The sequence below is a fragment of the Periophthalmus magnuspinnatus genome, chromosome 21 (genome assembly GCF_009829125.3).
Source record: "Periophthalmus magnuspinnatus isolate fPerMag1 chromosome 21, fPerMag1.2.pri, whole genome shotgun sequence".
NCBI classification, from domain to species: Eukaryota; Metazoa; Chordata; class Actinopteri; order Gobiiformes; family Gobiidae; genus Periophthalmus; species Periophthalmus magnuspinnatus.
Window position 1 is genome coordinate 11,422,902 of NC_047146.1, and position 27,517 is coordinate 11,450,418.

At 39.8% G+C, this 27,517-nt stretch overlaps 1 protein-coding gene across 1 annotated transcript; it reads left to right on the forward strand.

Moving 5' to 3' along the window:
• lnpa (limb and neural patterns a) lies at nucleotides 1-27,517 on the forward strand. The gene is made up of 13 exons (XM_033986966.2): nucleotides 1-121; nucleotides 762-848; nucleotides 1,186-1,227; nucleotides 1,870-2,057; nucleotides 2,133-2,191; nucleotides 2,274-2,314; nucleotides 2,905-2,988; nucleotides 3,064-3,115; nucleotides 24,442-24,660; nucleotides 25,698-25,803; nucleotides 26,115-26,185; nucleotides 26,456-26,611; nucleotides 26,684-27,517. The coding sequence occupies exons 2-13, from the start codon at nucleotides 822-824 to the stop codon at nucleotides 26,851-26,853; spliced, it is 1,215 nt and encodes a 404-aa protein (XP_033842857.1). The 5' UTR covers nucleotides 1-121; nucleotides 762-821; the 3' UTR covers nucleotides 26,854-27,517.

Sequence of the window (27,517 nt, forward strand, 5' to 3'; positions counted from 1 at the left end):
GCTACACACCCTCTGTACTTTTTCTGTTTAAATCGACAGCCTCTCTACTGCATGTACCACACTGACAGACAGGAGTACTGTGAAAAAGCAGCGATCCAGAATCCGAACAAGCATTTCTAAGGTAATGCTACTGTTTTAAGACATAGGTCAGTAAGAAGCAACTCTGGTAATTGCATCAGAAAATTTAAAACATAAAATGTTGCAAAAGTTACTGTGATGCTAGCATTTCAGGCTAACAGTTAGCTAGCTATTGAAGTGAACGTTAGCTCGCCAGGCAGCCAATGCTAATGCTATAATGGTTCATGGATATTATAACAGAAAACCTGCTTCAGGGAACATTTTGTGCAAACGTAATAGATGTTTACCGTTAATTAATACGACCAAATAACGTGTAATTTAATAGACAATCGCTTTCACCAACAGAGAAGTGTGCTAACACTGCTAGCATTGAGATCGTGATATAGTAAAGTTATACATTTATATCAACGGGGCTCTGTATTATCACATTCGGAAACTATCGGCGTTTGAAGTTCACTACCTGCCAAACACCGCTGCTTTCAGGTTACACAAGAGGGCTGCCAAGTGCACTGATAAACGTAGCCCCTAGCTACAACTTTGTATTAGTTTAAGTTACTTTCAAGGTATGTTACCTTAGATTGAACGCTAGTGTGAAGGCTGTAAAGTTTAGTTTAATCAAAACAAATCAGAGATTATGACTCGTCTGCAACTATTAATATGTCGTACGTTTTGTTTTATTTCAGCTAAATTAAGACTGTACCCTTGTCACAAGTTCCCTGAGAAGCGCTCACTCCCTCATTACCATGGGGGGCGTCTTATCCCGGTGGAGGGTTTGTATGAAGTACCATAATATTACCATGGCGTATGTGTCAGTCGTCCAGGTCTGATCCTTAGCAAAAAACGAAGTTAAATCTGTCAACTGGACAAATCGTTACCTGTTACAAAGGTTTTCAATGAATGCTTAACTGCTACAACTTTTATGTGGCATCACTGCCAAATAATATTTAATATCTTGAAAATTAAGCACATTTTTCTTAGACTTGAGTGGTATTAGTTGGAGTATGAGCTTTATGTTAATGGTTCTGTGGATATGCATAATATCTTCACAAAGCTCCAGTGTTATGACTTATATAATTCTGTCTGACTTGTTTATTTGTTTCCTTGTAGACAAAACAGTCCACTGTAGAGGTTCTGGAAGGAATTGAAAAGGTAATACAAGCTTCCTTTGGCTACAACTAGATGTCTGGCCCTGAATGTGAAATAATCTCCCTGTTAGCTGAAGACTGGGGCTTTGCTGTTCTCTTTGGTGCTAAGCTAGTGTTATTTTGAGCTCTGGTCAAACAAGCAGCTATACATTCAAAGCAGATGTTGGATTTTTGCACATGGAAGAGGAATACAAGCATGCTCTATGCATTTTGGTTAAAAGTGATTGTTGCTATTCTATTCCCATATTTATTGGCACACACTTGACCAGATGCTTGTCCATTTAGAGTAAGCTCCTGAGATGGTGGTTGGAGTGACAGAGACACATGTGAACCATAGAAACAAGCAGCTCGCCCTTTTCTGTTTGCTGGCTATTTTAAGCTGCTTGACCAGCTTGTTAACTATGCAGTTTAAATAACTATATAATAATATAGCTGCACTGCAGTCCATTTACTATATTTATCCTGACATATTTTTTGCCTTTTATTATTCTAATGCTGCTTTTTTGTTATGAGCTGTAGCAACATTGCACTTTCTGCTTTGTTGATGACAAATATTGTACTAGTTATGTTTTCAGTATTAAGTATTGTTATTGATTATGTTTGGGGGTTTTTGTACATTGTCAATAAAAAATGACTTTCTCCACAGGAAATCCAGGCCCTTGAAGAATACAGTGCAAAAAATCAACGGCAGCTGAAAATATGGGTTGGCCGCCTCCTGCTTTACTCTTCAATACTTTACCTTTTCACTTGTCTGGTAGTGTATTTTTGGTACCTACCTGAACAGTTGATGGGTCGGCTCATATTGTGTCTTCCCTTTTTGTTTTTCCCTCTTTTGTAAGTATGCTGCTATAGTGTGGGGATCGTCATTGTGCCACTAGATGCTTAACATTGTTGTTTCCTTTACTTTAGAGTTTGGTTACTTCGAAAAGTTCTTGTTTTTGTTTTTTCTCGACGAACAGAAAGAAATAGTAAGAAAGCCTTTGTTAAAATATCTGACATTTACATGCATAAAATATTAAATTTATAACATTATTATGCTTTTGTTTTTAGATGAAAAGTTGGAGGATCTTAAGGAGCAAAAAAGAAAAATTGTAAGTTGTAATACTAAGGCTACGTTATTTATATTAAGCATTTGGCATATATAAAATAATACAAATATAAAATAATATAATAAAATAAAGTGTCACAGTGCACATTGCATAGCTCTTCTGTTTGTCCTCCTGGAGTACATAGTAATGCCTTAATGATTTACTCAGCGTTAAGTTGCAAAATACTTCTTAATCCAGAATCCATACTAGCAGCATTTGATTTGTGCAAATTCTTAACTACTCCTCTAATGTCACTTTAATTAATGACATTTAGAGCAGGAAAGGAATAAATCTGAGAAATTGCTTGTCATCTTCTGTCAAGTCTAATAACTTCCAATAATTAGAGCTGATGGATTTTCACACTCTCCATTATCGAAGTAGTGAATGTAATTATTCTTCATATCATAAGTAAACATTTGGAGAATGTTTGGTCCCTTTCTTAAAGTACAATAGTTTAGCTGATGCATTTTTCTGTTTTTGTTCTATTTTAGTGTCTTAATGAGAAGTTAACAAATGTAAAGGTGTATTCTTGACTATATAGAGATTGTTCTCTCATGGTATGCTTTTTCTTTTATTATTATTATTATTTTTAGCTAGAGGAAGTAATGGAAACTGAAACATATAAAACTGCCAAAATGATCCTGGAAAGATTTGATCCAGATTCCAAGAAAAAAATGGTAAGTTTTGAAGTTTAATTTACCTTTTATAGAAGATGCCATTAATTCATTAACTCCTTTGGTGTCTGTGTAAAGGAACTAGAATCCTCTCCAGCTGGGCCGATGATGACTCCAAAACCAGGACAAGGTAAACAAAGTATTAACTGCCCTATGAAATCTGTTTTTATTCCTATGCAAGTACAGTAATAATTAAAGCCGCAAGCGGCGATGATGGCCCTCGCCCCCCATGCGACCGCCCCCCCATGCGACCACCCCCCCATGCAACCGCCCGGGGCTGGCCACTGCCCCCACACACCATTTTCCCCGCCCGGCCACCCCACGGCCGCAATCCGCCCCCCTTCACACAGTTTCTATATAAATATGTGTGACCAACACATTATAATGGAGGTCCACGGCGTTGAACCGGCAACCTCGTGCACAATACAGGTATGGTGTAATGGACTTTTTTGCCCCATTTGAGGTCCACAATGATCTCACCAACTTTCATGCCAATCGGACAAAGGTACTGGTACGAATTTCGTCAAAATCTGAGTCTAAATTTCAATCTAAATTGAAAATCTCAAAATTTCTAGGTGGCGCTGTTGAGCCGGTGTGCTTCGGACATTGTCGCGATGCCAATTTTATGAAATTTTTCACCGAGCCGGTCAATCCTTTACCTATATGTGGGACTTTTCGTTGATGTTCAGGGGGTGAAAAATGTGATCGTTTGGGCGGAAAAATAATAATATGAAAAAAAAAAACCCTCACCCTAACCCAGCAAGAACAATGCCCCCCGCCATCACTTCTTGAGCGGAGTGCCAAAAATAAACTCAGAAATCATCAGAAGAACAGAGGACAGAGGACTTCCGGTGTCATGGCGATAGCATAGACGGTCACACGCGGCCTCCTTCCTCAAATCTAATCGTAAAGCAGATTGTATCACTGATTTAGGCAGATTAAAGGTGTTAATTTAACTGCTTATGTTCACCCGTTCGACAAGGAAAAAATCGGCGATAGTACGAGCTATGGCAACGGAGATAAACAAAGATCTTGGCTTGGAAAACACCGCCTTGGTTAATGTCATAGAGGAAACAATGGCAAAGTACTTTAAAGAGGCCGAAGTAAAGTCAGAAGCTCGGCACAAAAAACTTGAAAAGCGCCTGGACAGTTTGAACGCGGTGCTCTCCCGACACACAGAAGAAATTAACACCTTGCGTAAAGATGCAAATACGCTACAAGAAAGTGTGGTCCGATTGGAAAAAGCAACGGATGAACGGGACATTCTGCTCCAGGCTCTTACAGCTAAAGTTACAGACATGGAGGACAGAGCACGGAGGGACAACCTGCTGATCCTTAACCTCAAGGAAGGGGTGGAAGGCACAAACTCCTTGGCCTACCTGAGAGAGAATATCCCGAAGTGGTTCCCAGTATTCGCACCAGCCCCGCCGGAGTCTATGAGAGCGCACCGACTCGGCCAGGTCCGGTCTACGCCAGCGGGGAAGAGCCTGCGTCCGCGACCGCTGATTGTCAACTGTTTGCGCTTCACGGAGAGAGATGCTTTGCTTAAAGAGGCTCGTAGGAATACTCCGGAGGTCGCCGGATCACTTTTGAAGTTTGCAGCGGATTACAGCGAGCGCACGTCTAAACGCCGGAGAGCGTGTTATAAAACGATGCACGAGGCTCGCGTCAAAGGATTTGATGCGTTTCTTCTTTATCCGGCCACTATTAAACTCCAGCGAGGGCATGACTGTCACCTTTTTACTGAGCCTGGGCAAGCCGAACAGTTCCTGGATTCACTTGATAAAGATTGACCTGGGGAAGGACTGAATGACTTGCGCTGGACAGGCGGCTGAGAGGGTAAGAGACTACGCTTAAATTGACTGTTCTAATCGGCCCAAACTACAGATTTAGACTCACTGCAGACTCTATCCTGGTCAACCTTTCTTTAAAGCATTATTGTTATTTATGGACAAAATGACATCAGGATTTGGTCAGACGCAGAAAGCGTAGAGGCAGCAGCAATTTTATGTTAAAATATTATGTTTAATTAGAAATCTCTGCTGCCTGTGTGATTTGTTTTGTTTGTTTTTTTTTTTTATTTTTATTCTTTCTCAAATAAAGGGTCGATGTCTAAATCAGTATATCACAATTATAAATGGAGGAGGGAGGGGAGGGGACTAAGCTTGGCCTTTGACAGCTGGTACAACTATTTGGGTGGGTTTGATGTGGCATGGGTTTGTTATTTATTTATCTGGGTTAATGGGTTTGTGGGTTTGTATGAGTCTTTTTTTTTTTTTTTTTTTTTTTCCCTGTGGGGTGGGAGGTATGGAGGTCCAGGTTTATGTTATTTATCTAGTCCTTCTGTACAAAGGTTATGGTATGAAAGACTACACTTCTTATGGATAAAATTAATGTACTCTCTTTAAATGCCCGTGGCTTGAATTCCCCTCCAAAACGCCAAAGCATTATAGATTTTTTGCATAGGAAAAATATTCACTTTGCATTTATTCAAGAAACCCATTATTTAGAAGCAGATGCAAACAGATTTCAGCTTAAATTTTTTAATATTGTAAATGCATCCTGTCACTCGAAAAAAAACAGAGGTGTCCTTATTGCGATTAGAAGAAATTTATGCTATACTAACTTGGGCTTGGGAGGCAGCAAGGATGGTCGCATTACGTATTGCAAAATTTTGTATAATGGTCTGAAGATTGCCTTGGTGTGTGTTTATGCCCCAAATGTGTTCGATAAGCAATTTTATGATACTCTGCACGCCACCTTGCTTGACCTCCCTGATTACCAGATCTTAATTGGAGGGGACTTCAATGCTGTGTTGCATCATGATATGGACAGATCGGGACAGAAAGAGAGCAGTGATCAGAAAATGGCTTCACGCGAATTTCAAAATCTTGTAAAAGAATATGGTTTATGTGATGTTTGGCGTCTTATGAACCCGCAAGCCAAAGAATTTTCCTTTTTCTCTGCACGTCATAAATCTTTTTCTAGAATAGATTATATACTTATGTCAACTCCTCTGTTCGAGACCATTTCCAGTACTGACATGATACCATGCGCTTTATCAGATCACAGGGCGGTAGCTTGTTCATTTTCACTAAAATCCAGCTCATCAAGGGCTCCCAGATGGCGATTTAATACCTCTCTTTTATATAACGATAGTTATATGGAAACACTATCTGAGGAATTAGACTTCTTTATTGCGGTAAACCAGAACTCTGTAGATGATCCCAGAATACTCTGGGAAGCAGTTAAAGGGTGCATACGAAACACTACTATAAGTTTTTCTTCCCAATTATATAGAGCAAATAAGTTTAAAATTGAGACCCTAGAAACAGAAATATGTGCCATAGAAAAGAATATGATTACTAAAATGACACCCGAAAATTTAAAAATGCGGCAAGATAAATCTGAGCAACTAAATGAATTATTAAGACTGGAAGCTGAGTTTCAGATACAACGTGTGCGGCAGAAACATTACTTAAACAGTGCCAGACCAAGTCGCCTTTTGGCTTACAAAATTCGTAATAATGAACAACTGGCAAATATCTCTGCCATAGCCACTAGTGGAGGCACCATCACCTCAGATCCTGGAAAAATTAACAGCACATTTAGAGATTTCTATACTAAATTATATGCATCTGAAGTAACATATGATAAAAAAGCATGTAGTGATTTCTTAAATTCTCTTAATCTACCTAAATTGCCACCTGAATCTGTTGGTGCTTTAGAAACACCTGTGACTATGGAGGAATTAAGTAAAGCTATTCATTCCATGAACAAAGGTAAATCACCGGGAATAGATGGAATGCCACCAGAGCTGTACATTGCTTTCTGGACTCAGCTTGGCCCGTTGCTTTTAGATATGATTAATTACTCTATAATCAAAGGATCTTTCAATGATAGTGCCAATATGGCGATTATTTCTCTTTTGCTTAAGAAGGACAAGCCGCCAACTGACTGCTCCTCTTACCGGCCACTCAGCCTTCTGAACACAGAGCTTAAAGTGTTTGCTAAAATTCTTGCTAATAGACTTGAACAACATATGACTTATTTAGTTCATTATGATCAAACAGGTTTTATTAAATCTAGATTAGCTTCTGACAACATCCGACGCCTGCTCCATATCATAGATTCATCTTGTCAATCTGCAAATCAAAACGTTATCCTATCACTGGATGCTGAGAAGGCGTTTGACCGGCTGGAATGGGGCTATCTGTGGGATGTGCTGCATCATATGGGTCTTCCACCTGGTTTTATTAGCATGATTAGAACCATGTACGCCAATCCTACAGCACTTGTGCTAACGGGTAATGTGTGCTCACCCGTTTTTTCTGTGTCTCGCTCTTCGCGTCAGGGTTGCCCCCTATCTCCACTCTTATTTTGTTTGTCTTTGGAACCCATTGCACAACTAGTAAGGCAGTCTAAAGAAATTGCACCTATTACAATATATGACACACCTCATCATATTTCACTGTATGCAGATGACATTTTAATTTACACCAGCAATCCATCGCAATCAGTACCTTATCTTTTGAACATATTTGAATTGTTTGGAAACATTTCGGGTTATAGGGTGAACTGGGCTAAATCCGCCTTGATGCCTCTGGGATCAACGATATTAAATGAGCGCTCTTATAATATACCAATTGTATCAAGTATAAAATATTTAGGAGTTCTCATTCACTCCTCCCTAAATCCCCTGATTGAAAATAACTACAAAAATCTGTTGTCTATCATAGATGGTGATCTTAAAAGGTGGGCCTCTCTCCCAATGTCGTTTCAGGCTCGCATGTCCGTAATCAAAATGAATTTATTGCCCCGTATAAATTTCATGAGCTCCATGTTACCACTCGCCCCACCACAAGACTTTTAAAAAAAATTACATTCAATTATAAGCCTATTTCTTTGGAATAAAAAAAAAGCCTAGAATCAGGGCTTCAACTCTGTCTAGGTTAAAATCCTTTGGAGGGATGGGCCTTCCTAACTTTGAATGGTACTCATGGTGCTTTGCTTTAAGATCACTTACTGCATGGATTAAATCTGGAAAATCTGCAGCGTGGGTACCAATTGAAGCGCAATTGATTAAACCTTATACTATGCCCACCTTGCTACATGCTAAATTGCCATATAAAACCGTTAAAAGCCTTTATGGACCCATTATTACTCATCTTTTAGATGTCTGGAACAGAGTCAACAATTTACTGGGGAAAGATGTCCAATATTTCCTTCAGACACCGATCTTTCATAATCATTCACTTCTAATTGATAAGAAACCCATCTCTTTTTTATCTTGGGAGCAAAAAGGGGTTTGTGACTTTAGTAATATTATAGGGCATAATGGATTAAGAGAGTTCCATGATTTACAAAAATGCTATAATTTACCAGGTACATCTTTTTTTTTCTACCTACAGTTGCGCACAGCAATGCGTTCACATGGGGTTCCTTGGGGGTGCATGCTGGAAAATCACCCCCTTCACATTATCTTGGCGAAAACACAAAGTTCTGGAACGATTTCAGACCTGTATAATTTAATTCTTAAGAGCTCCCAGAAAAATTTACCGATCGAGCAGCTTTGGAAAACTGAACTGAGGGATCACTCAGAGTGGGATTGGAATCATATCTGGTCCAATATTTCCCTTTCATCGAGGAATCCCAATCACCAGATGATTCATTATAAAATAATTCATCGAGCTTACTTATACCCTAGAAGATTACACCAAATGAAAATAAAAGACAACCCTCACTGTGATCTCTGCGCTGGCAAAACTATTGGCACTTTCCTTCACATGGTCTGGGAGTGCCCGGAAGTGAAACACTTCTGGGAAAATGTCTCAAGGACACTATCTAAAATAATAGGCGTAACCATCCCTTGCACTCAGAGGCTTATTTTGCTAAATGATCTTTCCAAACTAAACTTGACAATCAATGACCGGCGTGCATTACTAGCAGGCCTCACAGCTGCAAAAAAAATGGTAACATGTCGCTGGAAGTCACTTCAACCTCTGACTGTAAAAGGGTGGCTTTTGTCTTACCGAGAAATAATTCAGCTGGAGTGTTCTGCTGCTCGAATGCACGGAGCAAAAGCAAAAAACATTTTTTTGCTGGTCTGACTTACTAGCCAAAATCAAAATTTGAATATATGGTGTTTTTTGTTTTTTGTTTTTTTTTTTTTTTTTGTTTTTTTTTTTGTTTTAGTTTTTTTGTCTCCCTGCACTATGTGGATGTTTATGTCAAACTGTACTGCTCTAACTGTATATTTATGAAAGATGCACAATTTGTGTATGCTTAAGTCCTTTTTATATATATAGTACATAATGAATATGTATAATCTAATTTCTGCTGATGTCTTTTGATGGAGGAAATTTGCTGTTACTGTATGGAAAGAATTCAAACCTGGACGGGATTATTTATTTTTTTTTTATTTTACTTTTACTATTATTATTATTATTATTATTATTATTATTACATTGTATTGTTTTTTATATGTTTATTTTGTATTTAATTTGTCATTATTATTATTGTTAATTTTATTAATTAATTAATTTATTTCATTTTATTTTATTTTTTGTCTATATGCCCATCGGGGTGGCGGGTGGGAAAAAAGAAGGGGGAAAAGGTAATCAGATTCTAATTTGTATATTTGCACCTGAGACTGATACTTTAATAAAAATTTGATCACAAAAAGAAATCATCAGAAGAACAAACCACTCACGCTGAGTGATGGGCGAAGTACAGGAAATGCAACAGGAACCTGTGAAAAGGTTAAGTGCTACTTCTGAAAAGACATCTGCTGTGAAAAGCCATGCCATTATCATGTACAAAGTTCTGCGCATGCTATTACTATAATGACTCTATAAGTAGACTTGTACAGTGTATGTCAATGGCTAGTCGAATTACCATTACAACTTCATGTATAATACAGGTATGGTGTATTTGACTTTTTGCGGAATGCCAAAAATAAACTCAGAAATCATCAGAAGAACAAACCACTCACGCTGAGTGATGGGCGAAGTACAGGAAATGCAACAGGAACCTGTGAAAAGGTTAAGTGCTACTTCTGAAAAGACATCTGCTGTGAAAAGCCATGCCATTATCATGTACAAAGTTCTTCGCATGCTATTACTATAATGACTCTATAAGTAGACTTGTACAGTGTATGTCAATGGCTAGTCGAATTACCATTACAACTTCATGTATAATACAGGTATGGTGTATTTGACTTTTTTGCCCCTTTTGAGGTCCACAATTATCTCCCCAAGTTTCAATCGGACAAAGTTGTGTCTTTTAACTGTACTGTAGGGGGCGCTATAGAGGTCACTGGCCACCTGCTCATTATGGTTCACAGTTTAATTCTGCATAAGTGGTTAGAATTTGAGCTCTTTAGGCTGATCCATGTGTCTGTGAGAGGGAATCAAATATGCAGGAAAGCAGTCATATTTTGACAGTGTGCTGTGCATAAACCAGAAAGAATATTCCCAAAACGTGGATGTTTATTGACAATAATCATGTGTACATGCTGTATGTGGAGTTTGAGATAACTTGGATGAAAAACCTAGGACTAGACAGGTTTCATTTGCACTTAAGTGAAAATTTCAATCCAATGATGAAGTCATATTTTGAGGGCCTGCTACATGTAAACCATAAAAAAATATACACAAAACGTGGATGATTATTGACAAACAACATGTGTACATGCTGTATGTGAAATTTGAGGTAATTTGGATGAAAAACCTAGGACTAGAAAGGTTTCACGTATGTGAAAGTGGTTAGTTAGATAAAAATGAATAGTGCATTCTATTAATACCCTGATATCACATGTGTGATGAGAATTTCAGCTGTCTAGAACCATGTATGTGCGTGTAAGAAAAGTTTTAATGATTTTTTTTTTAGTATTTGCGCCCCTGGTGGCCAACCGTGGAAAATGACTCATGGCCATAATGTAATTTTTTGTTACTTATGATGCCACTGATTTATTCCCCGAATTCCATTCATGCCCCAATCTCGCATATGTGATGTGAATGTGAGCTCTGTAGGGCAATGCCTGTGGTCGTGAGAGGACATCGAAAAAACAGGAAACGAAGGCGTATTTCGGTGGCGGCGTACGGGCGAACCGTGTGGAATTTGGAGAAAACGTGGATAACTTTTGAAAACCCATGTGTCTGGATGTGGCATGTGAAATCTGAGCTCATTTGGACCAAAAACCTGAGACTAGTAGCGTTTTGAAAACACGCTGCGAATGAAGCGGCGAATTTTTGATCCAAAATGGCCGACTTCTTGTCTGTCATAGAGCAGTGCTTCAATTCATATTTATGCTTGTCCTCCCATTCTCTATCACTGTTCTGATTTTTGTGTGTGTTTTCCAAAATAAACCAGACTCCTCTCCCATAGGGGTGAAATTTTAGGTGGCGCCGTCGAGTCAGGGGGCATGGGACATTTTCCCGACACCAATTTTATGAAATTTTTTGCCGAGCCGGTCGATTCTATACCCCCATGTGAGACTTTTCGTGAATGTTCAGGGGGTGAAAAATGCGATTGTTTTGGCGGAAAAACGAAGAACAATGTTAATATGCAGTGTGGCCCTGAGCTGTGTGGCCCTGACTGTATATGAGAGGGGTCTGTGGCTTTGCACCGGCAACCACGTACATAATACAGGTATAGTGTAATTGACTTTTTTGACCCTTTTAATGCCCACAATTATCTCCCCAAGTTTCATGCCAATCGGACAAAGTTGTGTATTTTACCAATACTGTAGGGGGCGCTATAGTGTTCATTTAGATAACAATTAATAGTGCATTCTATTAATACCCTCACATCACACGTGTGATGTGAATTTGAGCTGTGTAGACCAATGCATGTGCGTGTCAGAAATTTTTTTATGATTTTTTTTTTAGTATTTGCGCCCCTGGTGGCCAACCGTGGAAAATGACTCATGGCCATAATGTAATTTTTTGTTTCTTCTGATGCCACTGATTTATTTCCTGAATTTCGTAGGAATACGATAATGTTGGCGTTTCACCCCTATGATAGGGGGCGCTATAGTGTTCATTTTTATTACAAATAATAATCCATTTTATTAATACCCTCACATCACACGTGTGATGTGAATTTGAGCTGTGTAGACCAATGCATGTGCGTGTCAGACATTTTTCAATGATTTTTTTTGGAGTCTTTGCGCCCCTGGTGGCCAAGTGTGAAAAATTACCTATGCCCGTAATATTTTTTTTTGGTCCACGTCATGCCCCCAATTTATTCCCGGAATTTCGTAGGAATCCGATAATGTTTGCGTTTCACCTCTATGGTAGGGGGCGCTATAGTGTTCATTTTGATTAAAATTAATATTGCATTCCACTCATGCCCCAATCACACATATGTGATGTGAATGTGAGCTCTGTAGGGCAATGCCTGTGGTCGTGAGAGGACATAGAAAAAACAGGAAACGAAGGCATATTTCGGTGGCGGCGTACGGGCGAACCGTGTGGAATTTGGAGAAAACGTGGATAACTTTTGAAAACCCATGTGTCTGGATGTGGCATGTGAAATCTGAGCTCATTTGGACCAAAAACCTGAGACTAGTAGCGTTTTGAAAACACGCTGCGAAAAATTTGGCGAATTTTCGATTCAATATAGCCGACTTCCTGTCCGTCCTAGGGCCGCACTATGATTGGCTTTTTTGCTTGTCTCCATGAGCTCTATCACTGGTGTGAATTTCGTCAAGCTAGGGCGAAAAATGCGTGTCGGCTCCCAATTCATTTTAAAATTTTGAATTTTCTAGGTGGCGCTGTCGAGCCAGTGTGTGTGGGTCATTTTCGTGATGCATATTTTCTTGAATTTTTTGCCAAGCCGGTCGATTTGATACCCCCATGTGAGACTTTTCGTTGACGTTCAGGGGGTGAAAATTGCGATCCCAGGGGGGGAAAAAAAATAATAATTAAAGCCGCAAGCGGCGATGATGGCCCTCGCCCCCCATGCGACCGCCCCCCCATGCGACCGCCCCCCCATGCAACCGCCCGGGGCTGGCCACTGCCCCCACACACCATTTTCCCCGCCCGGCCACCCCACGGCCGCAATCCGCCCCCCTTCACACAGTTTCTATATAAATATGTGTGACCAACACATTATAATGGAGGTCCACGGCGTTGAACCGGCAACCTCGTGCACAATACAGGTATGGTGTAATGGACTTTTTTGCCCCATTTGAGGTCCACAATGATCTCACCAACTTTCATGCCAATCGGACAAAGGTACTGGTACGAATTTCGTCAAAATCTGAGTCTAAATTTCAATCTAAATTGAAAATCTCAAAATTTCTAGGTGGCGCTGTTGAGCCGGTGTGCTTCGGACATTGTCGCGATGCCAATTTTATGAAATTTTTCGCCGAGCCGGTCAATCCTTTACCTATATGTGGGACTTTTCGTTGATGTTCAGGGGGTGAAAAATGTGATCGTTTGGGCGGAAAAATAATAATATGAAAAAAAAAAACCTCACCCTAACCCAGCAAGAACAATGCCCCCCGCCATCACTTCTTGAGCGGAGTGCCAAAAATAAACTCAGAAATCATCAGAAGAACAGAGGACAGAGGACTTCCGGTGTCATGGCGATAGCATAGACGGTCACACGCGGCCTCCTTCCTCAAATCTAATCGTAAAGCAGATTGTATCACTGATTTAGGCAGATTAAAGGTGTTAATTTAACTGCTTATGTTCACCCGTTCGACAAGGAAAAAATCGGCGATAGTACGAGCTATGGCAACGGAGATAAACAAAGATCTTGGCTTGGAAAACACCGCCTTGGTTAATGTCATAGAGGAAACAATGGCAAAGTACTTTAAAGAGGCCGAAGTAAAGTCAGAAGCTCGGCACAAAAAACTTGAAAAGCGCCTGGACAGTTTGAACGCGGTGCTCTCCCGACACACAGAAGAAATTAACACCTTGCGTAAAGATGCAAATACGCTACAAGAAAGTGTGGTCCGATTGGAAAAAGCAACGGATGAACGGGACATTCTGCTCCAGGCTCTTACAGCTAAAGTTACAGACATGGAGGACAGAGCACGGAGGGACAACCTGCTGATCCTTAACCTCAAGGAAGGGGTGGAAGGCACAAACTCCTTGGCCTACCTGAGAGAGAATATCCCGAAGTGGTTCCCAGTATTCGCACCAGCCCCGCCGGAGTCTATGAGAGCGCACCGACTCGGCCAGGTCCGGTCTACGCCAGCGGGGAAGAGCCTGCGTCCGCGACCGCTGATTGTCAACTGTTTGCGCTTCACGGAGAGAGATGCTTTGCTTAAAGAGGCTCGTAGGAATACTCCGGAGGTCGCCGGATCACTTTTGAAGTTTGCAGCGGATTACAGCGAGCGCACGTCTAAACGCCGGAGAGCGTGTTATAAAACGATGCACGAGGCTCGCGTCAAAGGATTTGATGCGTTTCTTCTTTATCCGGCCACTATTAAACTCCAGCGAGGGCATGACTGTCACCTTTTTACTGAGCCTGGGCAAGCCGAACAGTTCCTGGATTCACTTGATAAAGATTGACCTGGGGAAGGACTGAATGACTTGCGCTGGACAGGCGGCTGAGAGGGTAAGAGACTACGCTTAAATTGACTGTTCTAATCGGCCCAAACTACAGATTTAGACTCACTGCAGACTCTATCCTGGTCAACCTTTCTTTAAAGCATTATTGTTATTTATGGACAAAATGACATCAGGATTTGGTCAGACGCAGAAAGCGTAGAGGCAGCAGCAATTTTATGTTAAAATATTATGTTTAATTAGAAATCTCTGCTGCCTGTGTGATTTGTTTTGTTTGTTTTTTTTTTTTATTTTTATTCTTTCTCAAATAAAGGGTCGATGTCTAAATCAGTATATCACAATTATAAATGGAGGAGGGAGGGGAGGGGACTAAGCTTGGCCTTTGACAGCTGGTACAACTATTTGGGTGGGTTTGATGTGGCATGGGTTTGTTATTTATTTATCTGGGTTAATGGGTTTGTGGGTTTGTATGAGTCTTTTTTTTTTTTTTTTTTTTTTTTCCCTGTGGGGTGGGAGGTATGGAGGTCCAGGTTTATGTTATTTATCTAGTCCTTCTGTACAAAGGTTATGGTATGAAAGACTACACTTCTTATGGATAAAATTAATGTACTCTCTTTAAATGCCCGTGGCTTGAATTCCCCTCCAAAACGCCAAAGCATTATAGATTTTTTGCATAGGAAAAATATTCACTTTGCATTTATTCAAGAAACCCATTATTTAGAAGCAGATGCAAACAGATTTCAGCTTAAATTTTTTAATATTGTAAATGCATCCTGTCACTCGAAAAAAAACAGAGGTGTCCTTATTGCGATTAGAAGAAATTTATGCTATACTAACTTGGGCTTGGGAGGCAGCAAGGATGGTCGCATTACGTATTGCAAAATTTTGTATAATGGTCTGAAGATTGCCTTGGTGTGTGTTTATGCCCCAAATGTGTTCGATAAGCAATTTTATGATACTCTGCACGCCACCTTGCTTGACCTCCCTGATTACCAGATCTTAATTGGAGGGGACTTCAATGCTGTGTTGCATCATGATATGGACAGATCGGGACAGAAAGAGAGCAGTGATCAGAAAATGGCTTCACGCGAATTTCAAAATCTTGTAAAAGAATATGGTTTATGAGATGTTTGGCGTCTTATGAACCCGCAAGCCAAAGAATTTTCCTTTTTCTCTGCACGTCATAAATCTTTTTCTAGAATAGATTATATACTTATGTCAACTCCTCTGTTCGAGACCATTTCCAGTACTGACATGATACCATGCGCTTTATCAGATCACAGGGCGGTAGCTTGTTCATTTTCACTAAAATCCAGCTCATCAAGGGCTCCCAGATGGCGATTTAATACCTCTCTTTTATATAACGATAGTTATATGGAAACACTATCTGAGGAATTAGACTTCTTTATTGCGGTAAACCAGAACTCTGTAGATGATCCCAGAATACTCTGGGAAGCAGTTAAAGGGTGCATACGAAACACTACTATAAGTTTTTCTTCCCAATTATATAGAGCAAATAAGTTTAAAATTGAGACCCTAGAAACAGAAATATGTGCCATAGAAAAGAATATGATTACTAAAATGACACCCGAAAATTTAAAAATGCGGCAAGATAAATCTGAGCAACTAAATGAATTATTAAGACTGGAAGCTGAGTTTCAGATACAACGTGTGCGGCAGAAACATTACTTAAACAGTGCCAGACCAAGTCGCCTTTTGGCTTACAAAATTCGTAATAATGAACAACTGGCAAATATCTCTGCCATAGCCACTAGTGGAGGCACCATCACCTCAGATCCTGGAAAAATTAACAGCACATTTAGAGATTTCTATACTAAATTATATGCATCTGAAGTAACATATGATAAAAAAGCATGTAGTGATTTCTTAAATTCTCTTAATCTACCTAAATTGCCACCTGAATCTGTCGGTGCTTTAGAAACACCTGTGACTATGGAGGAATTAAGTAAAGCTATTCATTCCATGAACAAAGGTAAATCACCGGGAATAGATGGAATGCCACCAGAGCTGTACATTGCTTTCTGGACTCAGCTTGGCCCGTTGCTTTTAGATATGATTAATTACTCTATAATCAAAGGATCTTTCAATGATAGTGCCAATATGGCGATTATTTCTCTTTTGCTTAAGAAGGACAAGCCGCCAACTGACTGCTCCTCTTACCGGCCACTCAGCCTTCTGAACACAGAGCTTAAAGTGTTTGCTAAAATTCTTGCTAATAGACTTGAACAACATATGACTTATTTAGTTCATTATGATCAAACAGGTTTTATTAAATCTAGATTAGCTTCTGACAACATCCGACGCCTGCTCCATATCATAGATTCATCTTGTCAATCTGCAAATCAAAACGTTATCCTATCACTGGATGCTGAGAAGGCGTTTGACCGGCTGGAATGGGGCTATCTGTGGGATGTGCTGCATCATATGGGTCTTCCACCTGGTTTTATTAGCATGATTAGAACCATGTACGCCAATCCTACAGCACTTGTGCTAACGGGTAATGTGTGCTCACCCGTTTTTTCTGTGTCTCGCTCTTCGCGTCAGGGTTGCCCCCTATCTCCACTCTTATTTTGTTTGTCTTTGGAACCCATTGCACAACTAGTAAGGCAGTCTAAAGAAATTGCACCTATTACAATATATGACACACCTCATCATATTTCACTGTATGCAGATGACATTTTAATTTACACCAGCAATCCATCGCAATCAGTACCTTATCTTTTGAACATATTTGAATTGTTTGGAAACATTTCGGGTTATAGGGTGAACTGGGCTAAATCCGCCTTGATGCCTCTGGGATCAACGATATTAAATGAGCGCTCTTATAATATACCAATTGTATCAAGTATAAAATATTTAGGAGTTCTCATTCACTCCTCCCTAAATCCCCTGATTGAAAATAACTACAAAAATCTGTTGTCTATCATAGATGGTGATCTTAAAAGGTGGGCCTCTCTCCCAATGTCGTTTCAGGCTCGCATGTCCGTAATCAAAATGAATTTATTGCCCCGTATAAATTTCATGAGCTCCATGTTACCACTCGCCCCACCACAAGACTTTTTTAAAAAATTACATTCAATTATAAGCCTATTTCTTTGGAATAAAAAAAAAGCCTAGAATCAGGGCTTCAACTCTGTCTAGGTTAAAATCCTTTGGAGGGATGGGCCTTCCTAACTTTGAATGGTACTCATGGTGCTTTGCTTTAAGATCACTTACTGCATGGATTAAATCTGGAAAATCTGCAGCGTGGGTACCAATTGAAGCGCAATTGATTAAACCTTATACTATGCCCACCTTGCTACATGCTAAATTGCCATATAAAACCGTTAAAAGCCTTTATGGACCCATTATTACTCATCTTTTAGATGTCTGGAACAGAGTCAACAATTTACTGGGGAAAGATGTCCAATATTTCCTTCAGACACCGATCTTTCATAATCATTCACTTCTAATTGATAAGAAACCCATCTCTTTTTTATCTTGGGAGCAAAAAGGGGTTTGTGACTTTAGTAATATTATAGGGCATAATGGATTAAGAGAGTTCCATGATTTACAAAAATGCTATAATTTACCAGGTACATCTTTTTTTTTCTACCTACAGTTGCGCACAGCAATGCGTTCACATGGGGTTCCTTGGGGGTGCATGCTGGAAAATCACCCCCTTCACATTATCTTGGCGAAAACACAAAGTTCTGGAACGATTTCAGACCTGTATAATTTAATTCTTAAGAGCTCCCAGAAAAATTTACCGATCGAGCAGCTTTGGAAAACTGAACTGAGGGATCACTCAGAGTGGGATTGGAATCATATCTGGTCCAATATTTCCCTTTCATCGAGGAATCCCAATCACCAGATGATTCATTATAAAATAATTCATCGAGCTTACTTATACCCTAGAAGATTACACCAAATGAAAATAAAAGACAACCCTCACTGTGATCTCTGCGCTGGCAAAACTATTGGCACTTTCCTTCACATGGTCTGGGAGTGCCCGGAAGTGAAACACTTCTGGGAAAATGTCTCAAGGACACTATCTAAAATAATAGGCGTAACCATCCCTTGCACTCAGAGGCTTATTTTGCTAAATGATCTTTCCAAACTAAACTTGACAATCAATGACCGGCGTGCATTACTAGCAGGCCTCACAGCTGCAAAAAAAATGGTAACATGTCGCTGGAAGTCACTTCAACCTCTGACTGTAAAAGGGTGGCTTTTGTCTTACCGAGAAATAATTCAGCTGGAGTGTTCTGCTGCTCGAATGCACGGAGCAAAAGCAAAAAACATTTTTTGCTGGTCTGACTTACTAGCCAAAATAAAAATCTGAATATATGGTGTTTTTTGTTTTTTTTTTTTTGTTTTTTGTTTTGTTTTAGTTTTTTTGTCTCCCTGCACTATGTGGATGTTTATGTCAAACTGTACTGCTCTAACTGTATATTTATGAAAGATGCACAATTTGTGTATGCTTAAGTCCTTTTTATATATATAGTACATAATGAATATGTATAATCTAATTTCTGCTGATGTCTTTTGATGGAGGAAATTTGCTGTTACTGTATGGAAAGAATTCAAACCTGGACGGGATTATTTATTTTTTTTTTATTTTACTTTTACTATTATTATTATTATTATTATTATTACATTGTATTGTTTTTTATATGTTTATTTTGTATTTAATTTGTCATTATTATTATTGTTAATTTTATTAATTAATTAATTTATTTCATTTTATTTTATTTTTTGTCTATATGCCCATCGGGGTGGCGGGTGAGAAAAAAGAAGGGGGAAAAGGTAATCAGATTCTAATTTGTATATTTGCACCTGAGACTGATACTTTAATAAAAATTTGATCACAAAAAGAAATCATCAGAAGAACAAACCACTCACGCTGAGTGATGGGCGAAGTACAGGAAATGCAACAGGAACCTGTGAAAAGGTTAAGTGCTACTTCTGAAAAGACATCTGCTGTGAAAAGCCATGCCATTATCATGTACAAAGTTCTGCGCATGCTATTACTATAATGACTCTATAAGTAGACTTGTACAGTGTATGTCAATGGCTAGTCGAATTACCATTACAACTTCATGTATAATACAGGTATGGTGTATTTGACTTTTTGCGGAATGCCAAAAATAAACTCAGAAATCATCAGAAGAACAAACCACTCACGCTGAGTGATGGGCGAAGTACAGGAAATGCAACAGGAACCTGTGAAAAGGTTAAGTGCTACTTCTGAAAAGACATCTGCTGTGAAAAGCCATGCCATTATCATGTACAAAGTTCTGCGCATGCTATTACTATAATGACTCTATAAGTAGACTTGTACAGTGTATGTCAATGGCTAGTCGAATTACCATTACAACTTCATGTATAATACAGGTATGGTGTATTTGACTTTTTTGCCCCTTTTGAGGTCCACAATTATCTCCCCAAGTTTCAATCGGACAAAGTTGTGTCTTTTAACTGTACTGTAGGGGGCGCTATAGAGGTCACTGGCCACCTGCTCATTATGGTTCACAGTTTAATTCTGCATAAGTGGTTAGAATTTGAGCTCTTTAGGCTGATCCATGTGTCTGTGAGAGGGAATCAAATATGCAGGAAAGCAGTCATATTTTGACAGTGTGCTGTGCATAAACCAGAAAGAATATTCCCAAAACGTGGATGTTTATTGACAATAATCATGTGTACATGCTGTATGTGGAGTTTGAGATAACTTGGATGAAAAACCTAGGACTAGACAGGTTTCATTTGCACTTAAGTGAAAATTTCAATCCAATGATGAAGTCATATTTTGAGGGCCTGCTACATGTAAACCATAAAAAAATATACACAAAACGTGGATGATTATTGACAAACAACATGTGTACATGCTGTATGTGAAATTTGAGGTAATTTGGATGAAAAACCTAGGACTAGAAAGGTTTCACGTATGTGAAAGTGGTTAGTTAGATAAAAATGAATAGTGCATTCTATTAATACCCTGATATCACATGTGTGATGAGAATTTCAGCTGTCTAGAACCATGTATGTGCGTGTAAGAAAAGTTTTAATGATTTTTTTTTTAGTATTTGCGCCCCTGGTGGCCAACCGTGGAAAATGACTCATGGCCATAATGTAATTTTTTGTTACTTATGATGCCACTGATTTATTCCCCGAATTCCATTCATGCCCCAATCTCGCATATGTGATGTGAATGTGAGCTCTGTAGGGCAATGCCTGTGGTCGTGAGAGGACATCGAAAAAACAGGAAACGAAGGCGTATTTCGGTGGCGGCGTACGGGCGAACCGTGTGGAATTTGGAGAAAACGTGGATAACTTTTGAAAACCCATGTGTCTGGATGTGGCATGTGAAATCTGAGCTCATTTGGACCAAAAACCTGAGACTAGTAGCGTTTTGAAAACACGCTGCGAATGAAGCGGCGAATTTTTGATCCAAAATGGCAGACTTCTTGTCTGTCATAGAGCAGTGCTTCAATTCATATTTATGCTTGTCCTCCCATTCTCTATCACTGTTCTGATTTTTGTGTGTGTTTTCCAAAATAAACCAGACTCCTCTCCCATAGGGGTGAAATTTTAGGTGGCGCCGTCGAGTCAGGGGGCATGGGACATTTTCCCGACACCAATTTTATGAAATTTTTTGCCGAGCCGGTCGATTCTATACCCCCATGTGAGACTTTTCGTGAATGTTCAGGGGGTGAAAAATGCGATTGTTTTGGCGGAAAAACGAAGAACAATGTTAATATGCAGTGTGGCCCTGAGCTGTGTGGCCCTGACTGTATATGAGAGGGGTCTGTGGCTTTGCACCGGCAACCACGTACATAATACAGGTATAGTGTAATTGACTTTTTTGACCCTTTTAATTCCCACAATTATCTCCCCAAGTTTCATGCCAATCGGACAAAGTTGTGTATTTTACCAATACTGTAGGGGGCGCTATAGTGTTCATTTAGATAACAATTAATAGTGCATTCTATTAATACCCTCACATCACACGTGTGATGTGAATTTGAGCTGTGTAGACCAATGCATGTGCGTGTCAGAAATTTTTTTATGATTTTTTTTTTAGTATTTGCGCCCCTGGTGGCCAACCGTGGAAAATGACTCATGGCCATAATGTAATTTTTTGTTTCTTCTGATGCCACTGATTTATTCCCCGAATTTCGTAGGAATACGATAATGTTGGCGTTTCACCCCTATGATAGGGGGCGCTATAGTGTTCATTTTTATTACAATTAATAATCCATTTTATTAATACCCTCACATCACACGTGTGATGTGAATTTGAGCTGTGTAGACCAATGCATGTGCGTGTCAGACATTTTTCAATGATTTTTTTTGGAGTCTTTGCGCCCCTGGTGGCCAAGTGTGAAAAATTACCTATGCCCGTAATATTTTTTTTTGGTCCACGTCATGCCCCCAATTTATTCCCGGAATTTCGTAGGAATCCGATAATGTTTGCGTTTCACCTCTATGGTAGGGGGCGCTATAGTGTTCATTTTGATTAAAATTAATATTGCATTCCACTCATGCCCCAATCACACATATGTGATGTGAATGTGAGCTCTGTAGGGCAATGCCTGTGGTCGTGAGAGGACATAGAAAAAACAGGAAACGAAGGCATATTTCGGTGGCGGCGTACGGGCGAACCGTGTGGAATTTGGAGAAAACGTGGATAACTTTTGAAAACCCATGTGTCTGGATGTGGCATGTGAAATCTGAGCTCATTTGGACCAAAAACCTGAGACTAGTAGCGTTTTGAAAACACGCAGCGAAAAATTTGGCGAATTTTCGATTCAATATAGCTGACTTCCTGTCTGTCATAGAGCAGTGCTTCAATTCATTTTTATGCTTGTCCCCTCATTCTCTATCACTGTTCTGCTTTTTGTGTGTGTTTTCCAAAATAAACCAGGCTCCTCTCCCATAGGGGTGAAATTTTAGGTGGCGCCGTCGAGTCAGGGGGCATGGGACATTTTGCCGACACCAATTTTATTAAATTTTTCGCAGAGCCGGTCGATTCTATACCCCCATGTGAGAGTTTTCGTGAATGTTCAAGGGGTGAAAAATGCGATTGTTTTGGCAGAAAAACGAAGAACAATGTTAATATGCAGTGTGGCCCTGAGCTGTGTGGCCCTGACTCTATATGAGAGGGGTCTGTGGCTTTGCACCGGCAACCACGTACATAATACAGGTATGGTGTAATTGACTTTTTGACCCTTTTAATGCCCCCAATTATCTCCCCAAGTTTCATGCCAATCGGACAAAGTTGTGTATTTTACCAATACTGTAGGGGGCGCTATAGTGTTCATTTAGATAACAATTAATAGTGCATTCTATTAATACCCTGATATCACATGTGTGATGAGAATTTCAGCTGTCTAGAACCATGCATGTGCGTGTAAGAAATTTTTTAATGATTTTTTTTTAGTATTTGCGCCCCTGGTGGCCAACCGTGGAAAATGACTCATGGCCATAATGTAATTTTTTGTTTCTTCTGATGCCATTGATTTATTCCTCGAATTTCGTAGGAATCCGATAATGTTGGCGTTTCACCCCTATGGTAGGGGGCGCTATAGTGTTCATTTTTATTACAATTAATAATCCATTCTATTAATACCATCACATCACACGTGTGATGTGAATTTGAGCTGTGTAGACCAATGCATGTGCGTGTCAGAAATTTTTTTATGATTTTTTTTTTTAGTATTTGCGCCCCTGGTGGCCAACCGTGGAAAATGAGTCAAGGCCATAATGTAATTTTTTGTTTCTTGTGATGCCACTGATTTATTCCCCGAATTTCGTAGGAATCCGATAATGTTGGCGTTTCACCCCTATGGTAGGGGGCGCTATAGTGTTCATTTTTATTACAATTAATAATCCATTTTATTAATACCCTCATATCACACGTGTGATGTGAATTTGAGCTGTGTAGACCAATGCATGTGCGTGTCAGGCATTTTTAAATGATTTTTTTTGGAGTCTTTGCGCCCCTGGTGGCCAAGTGTGAAAAATGACCTATGCCCGTAATATTATTTTTTGGTCCACGTCATGCCCCCAATTTATTTCCCAAATTTCGTCGGAATCCGATAATGTTTGCGTTTCACCCCTATGGTAGGGGGCGCTATAGTGTTCATTTTGATTAAAATTAATATTGCATTCCATTCAAGGCCCAATCTCGCATATGTGATGTGAATGTGAGCTCTGTAGGGCAATGCCTGTGGTCGTGAGAGGACATTGAAAAAACAGGAAACGAAGGCATATTTCGGTGGCGGCGTACGGGCGAACCGTGTGGAATTTGGAGAAAACGTGGATAACTTTTGAAAACCCATGTGTCTGGATGTGGCATGTGAAATCTGAGCTCATTTGGACCAAAAACCTGAGACTAGTAGCGTTTTGAAAACACGCTGCGAAAAATTTGGCGAATTTTCGATTCAATATAGCCGACTTCCTGTCCGTCCTAGGGCCGCACTATGATTGGCTTTTTTGCTTGTCTCCATGAGCTCTATCACTGGTGTGAATTTCGTCAAGCTAGGGCGAAAAATGCGTGTCGGCTCCCAATTCATTTTAAAATTTTGAATTTTCTAGGTGGCGCTGTCGAGCCAGTGTGTGTGGGTCATTTTCGTGATGCATATTTTCTTGAATTTTTTGCCAAGCCGGTCGATTTGATACCCCCATGTGAGACTTTTCGTTGACGTTCAGGGGGTGAAAATTGCGATCCCAGGGGGGGAAAAAAAATAATAATAATAATAATAAGAAGAAGAAACCCAGGAAGAACAATGCCCCTCGCCATCACTTCGTGAGTGGCGAGGGCCAATAATAATAATAAGAAGAAGAAACCCAGGAAGAACAATGCCCCTCGCCATCACTTCGTGAGTGGCGAGGGCCAATAATCAAAATGGAATGTTTGCTGTATTAGAGCTCAGGCATCGCAGTGTCATGCCGAAGACCCCCACAGTGATGGTGAATCCTGGGAGTACTGCTGCCCGCCCTCCTCCTGCTCCTGGGCCCACCCATTCTGGACGAGCTTCCCACTCTGCTCCAGGTGGACCCCCAGAGAGAGGCCTGTCGGCTGTAGCTGCTCAGCAGAGCTTGATGAGGAGGCCTGTGACCCCAGGAACACCTGTTCCAGGAGTGGGTGAGTACCTGCTCACAGGGGGACCACATCATAATGTGCTCCATTAAGGTGTGATTTACTCTTCTGCCTCGGTGTCCCAAGTTGCTCAAGGCTCTGCCGTGTGTTGTCAGAAGGCTGTTACACATTACTGTTGTAGGTGATAATTATGTGGTTGTAGATTCCAGCTACTGATTAAAATGTTAACCTAATCTCAAAATGTCCACCTCTGACTTTAGATTTTATCAAAGTATCAAGAAAAAGACCCTGGCAATAAGCATCTGTAATTCTATATGTTCAGCCAGTCTGCAACACTATTCATTTCCTTTCATAGGCCAGGCAAAGCATAGCGGTTTGTGCAAAAGTTCACAGCATTAAATGTTGGGCGTTTGCATAATTTCTGGACTGTGAGCACTGCAGTAAAGATGCAAATTTGATCAAACTATAAGGAAATGTGTTTCCAGAGAAGAGGCAGGCTGTAATTGCTATGTGGAATGCCAACTGTGAGATATGCACAATGTAAGATTACATTAAGTATGATTAATTAGCCAGACATGCGTTTGTTCTCTGGGCAATGGGGCTGGAGTTTTACTAAATGTCTTTTAATGCTGGGGGAAATTGCCTTTGGCACTGGGAACACCTCACAAATGGTTTACATGACTTGATGTTATCGCCTACTTTTGTTGAAAATTGAAAGTGAAAAGCAATTTGATACAAAGAGTCACCACAGAGTTTCCATATGTTGGTAAATTAATAACCAGCAGGATGCCAAGACTCTGCCAAGTCTCACAGAAATGACCAGTCATCTTCCTATGATTGCTCTTGATGTTAGATTATATTAATTACTACTCACCAACACGGCAGGGAATCCAGACGTGCTTTGCAAGTAAGATCCAGTTTTAAGTCGTTAGTAAAGGGAGAAGGTATTTAATTCATCATGGTTTGTACAGAGCACAATAAATCACAGCATTGGTTTTCTCTATAAGTACTCTCAGTTTATTGTGGGTGTGTGTTTTGAAAATTGCAGACAATCTAATAGTAATGTGTATTGCCTAAAACAGGCATGCATCCACCTGGACCACCACTGGCCAGACCTGTGCTCCCAAGAGAGAGAGGCGCTGTGGATAGAGTCATTGAGTATCTGGTTGGAGATGGTCCTGGAAACAGGTGCATACATCTGCTTTGGAACACTCTTTTAACTCTTTCTGGATGCAAATCAGTTTTATTAGAAACCCGTCTATATTTTTTTGTTTTAGTGGACAAACATTTTGTGTGAAATGTCATAAAAGATTGCAAATGCAAATTTAGTAAGCTATATCTATCAATGATGTTTAGTTTCTATCAGGAAAAAACATTCTATCTTTAAGAAAACAGACAAATATATTGTCTATAATGCTCCTGATTCTAAGCTGTTAACAGTTAAACTGATAATTTTACTGACTTATTGTACACTAATTATTTGTTTTTCCTCTTCATAGATACGCTCTTATCTGTCAGCAGTGTCTGTCTCATAATGGCATGGCCTTAAAAGAAGAATTTGAGTATATTGGTGAGACAAACAATATATTTGCTGTTCCCCATCAGACACTATGCCTTGGTTTGCCCTCTAGCTTTTGGCAGTGTTGTATATCATATGGCTCTTAAATGCCTCTTCCTCCGCCGACCCCTGTAAGATTGAATATGCAAACCAGTGCTACACATCAATCTGAAGTGTTTGTGCATCACAGGCATTTTTGTCATTGCTCCATATTCATGTTTATTAATCTATGTCTGACAGAAAATACACAGCAGTGTAAACAGATGTCTTCTTTTTTTCAAGCCTTCCGATGTGCGTATTGTTACTTTCTGAATCCTGCAAAGAAGACACGACCCCAGGCTCCTAGACTACCAGAGAGTCCAGCTGAGCACAGGATGTCTCCCACTCCTCATCTGCCTCCTCCTGCGGCCGATGGAGATGAGGATGTGTCTGTAGTAGGTAAGAACAACATACTTTGAGAATCATTTGTTTTTGGTCAGTGATGATAATAATTTGTAATTGTTACCTTAGGGAAGTGCAAACTTGCTGATGAGTCTGATAAAGCAGAGCCACAAGAGCCAGGGACACCCACCACTGAGTGCCTCTCTGCCTCAGACGACCAGCACAGCCCTGAATCACAAGAGGTGCAGTGTGAGAAGTCCGACGTAGAGCACGATGAATCTGCCATGGAGGTGGAATAGAACAACACAAGTCACTCAGTTAAGCCATCTGCTTTTAGAAATACTATACAAATGAATGAAATGAATTGTATAAGCTGGAGTAACATTATGACAAGGCAGCAGTGAATGCGATTCTCATTTGCAGAATGTTCTTTCATTTCAGCTCAGTTTTTAGTCATGTAGTACAAATGAATTGAGCAATAAATCTTGTAGCACTAGCATTTGCCAAACTAGCCCTTAGTTTTTTGCCTATTTTCCCAACCTCAATAAGGGTTCTATTTATTGTGTTGTTTGGTGTTATGTAGCCTAACCTCCCTGGATGCCTGCTTGATTTTTCTCAATGTTTTATTTGTATCGCAAGAAACAGTAGTATATAAGGTTTTTATTTATTTATGTTCATTGTTGCTGTACTTGTCTATAGTGTTAACTGGGGTACTCTATAGCACCATTATGGTGCTAACTTGTTTACACATCATTGGTACAATAGGAATGTATGTATTTATTAAGTGGTCAAGATGCATTCATGTTAGTACTGTTCGCCTATCTTATGTGCCTTTATCCCAGCTTCCTATATTGTTGAAAGTTATTTAAACACAAAGGCTGTTATGGTCTCACAGGACAGAATATGCTGCAGTGAATGTTGCTTTTCCTTTTTTCTTTAAATAAATATAAAATTGGAAATATT

What these genes read in the sequence shown, in the direction of transcription:
- lnpa (XM_033986966.2), top strand. Translation starts at nt 822, where the DNA reads ATGGGGGGCGTCTTATCCCGGTGGAGG. An exon ending in AGGAGCAAAAAAGAAAAATT is followed by an intron (nt 2,315 to 2,904) that starts GTAAGTTGTAAT and finishes TATTATTTTTAG; the next exon opens with CTAGAGGAAGTAATGGAAAC. An exon ending in GACTCCAAAACCAGGACAAG is followed by an intron (nt 3,116 to 24,441) that starts GTAAACAAAGTA and finishes TTGCTGTATTAG; the next exon opens with AGCTCAGGCATCGCAGTGTC.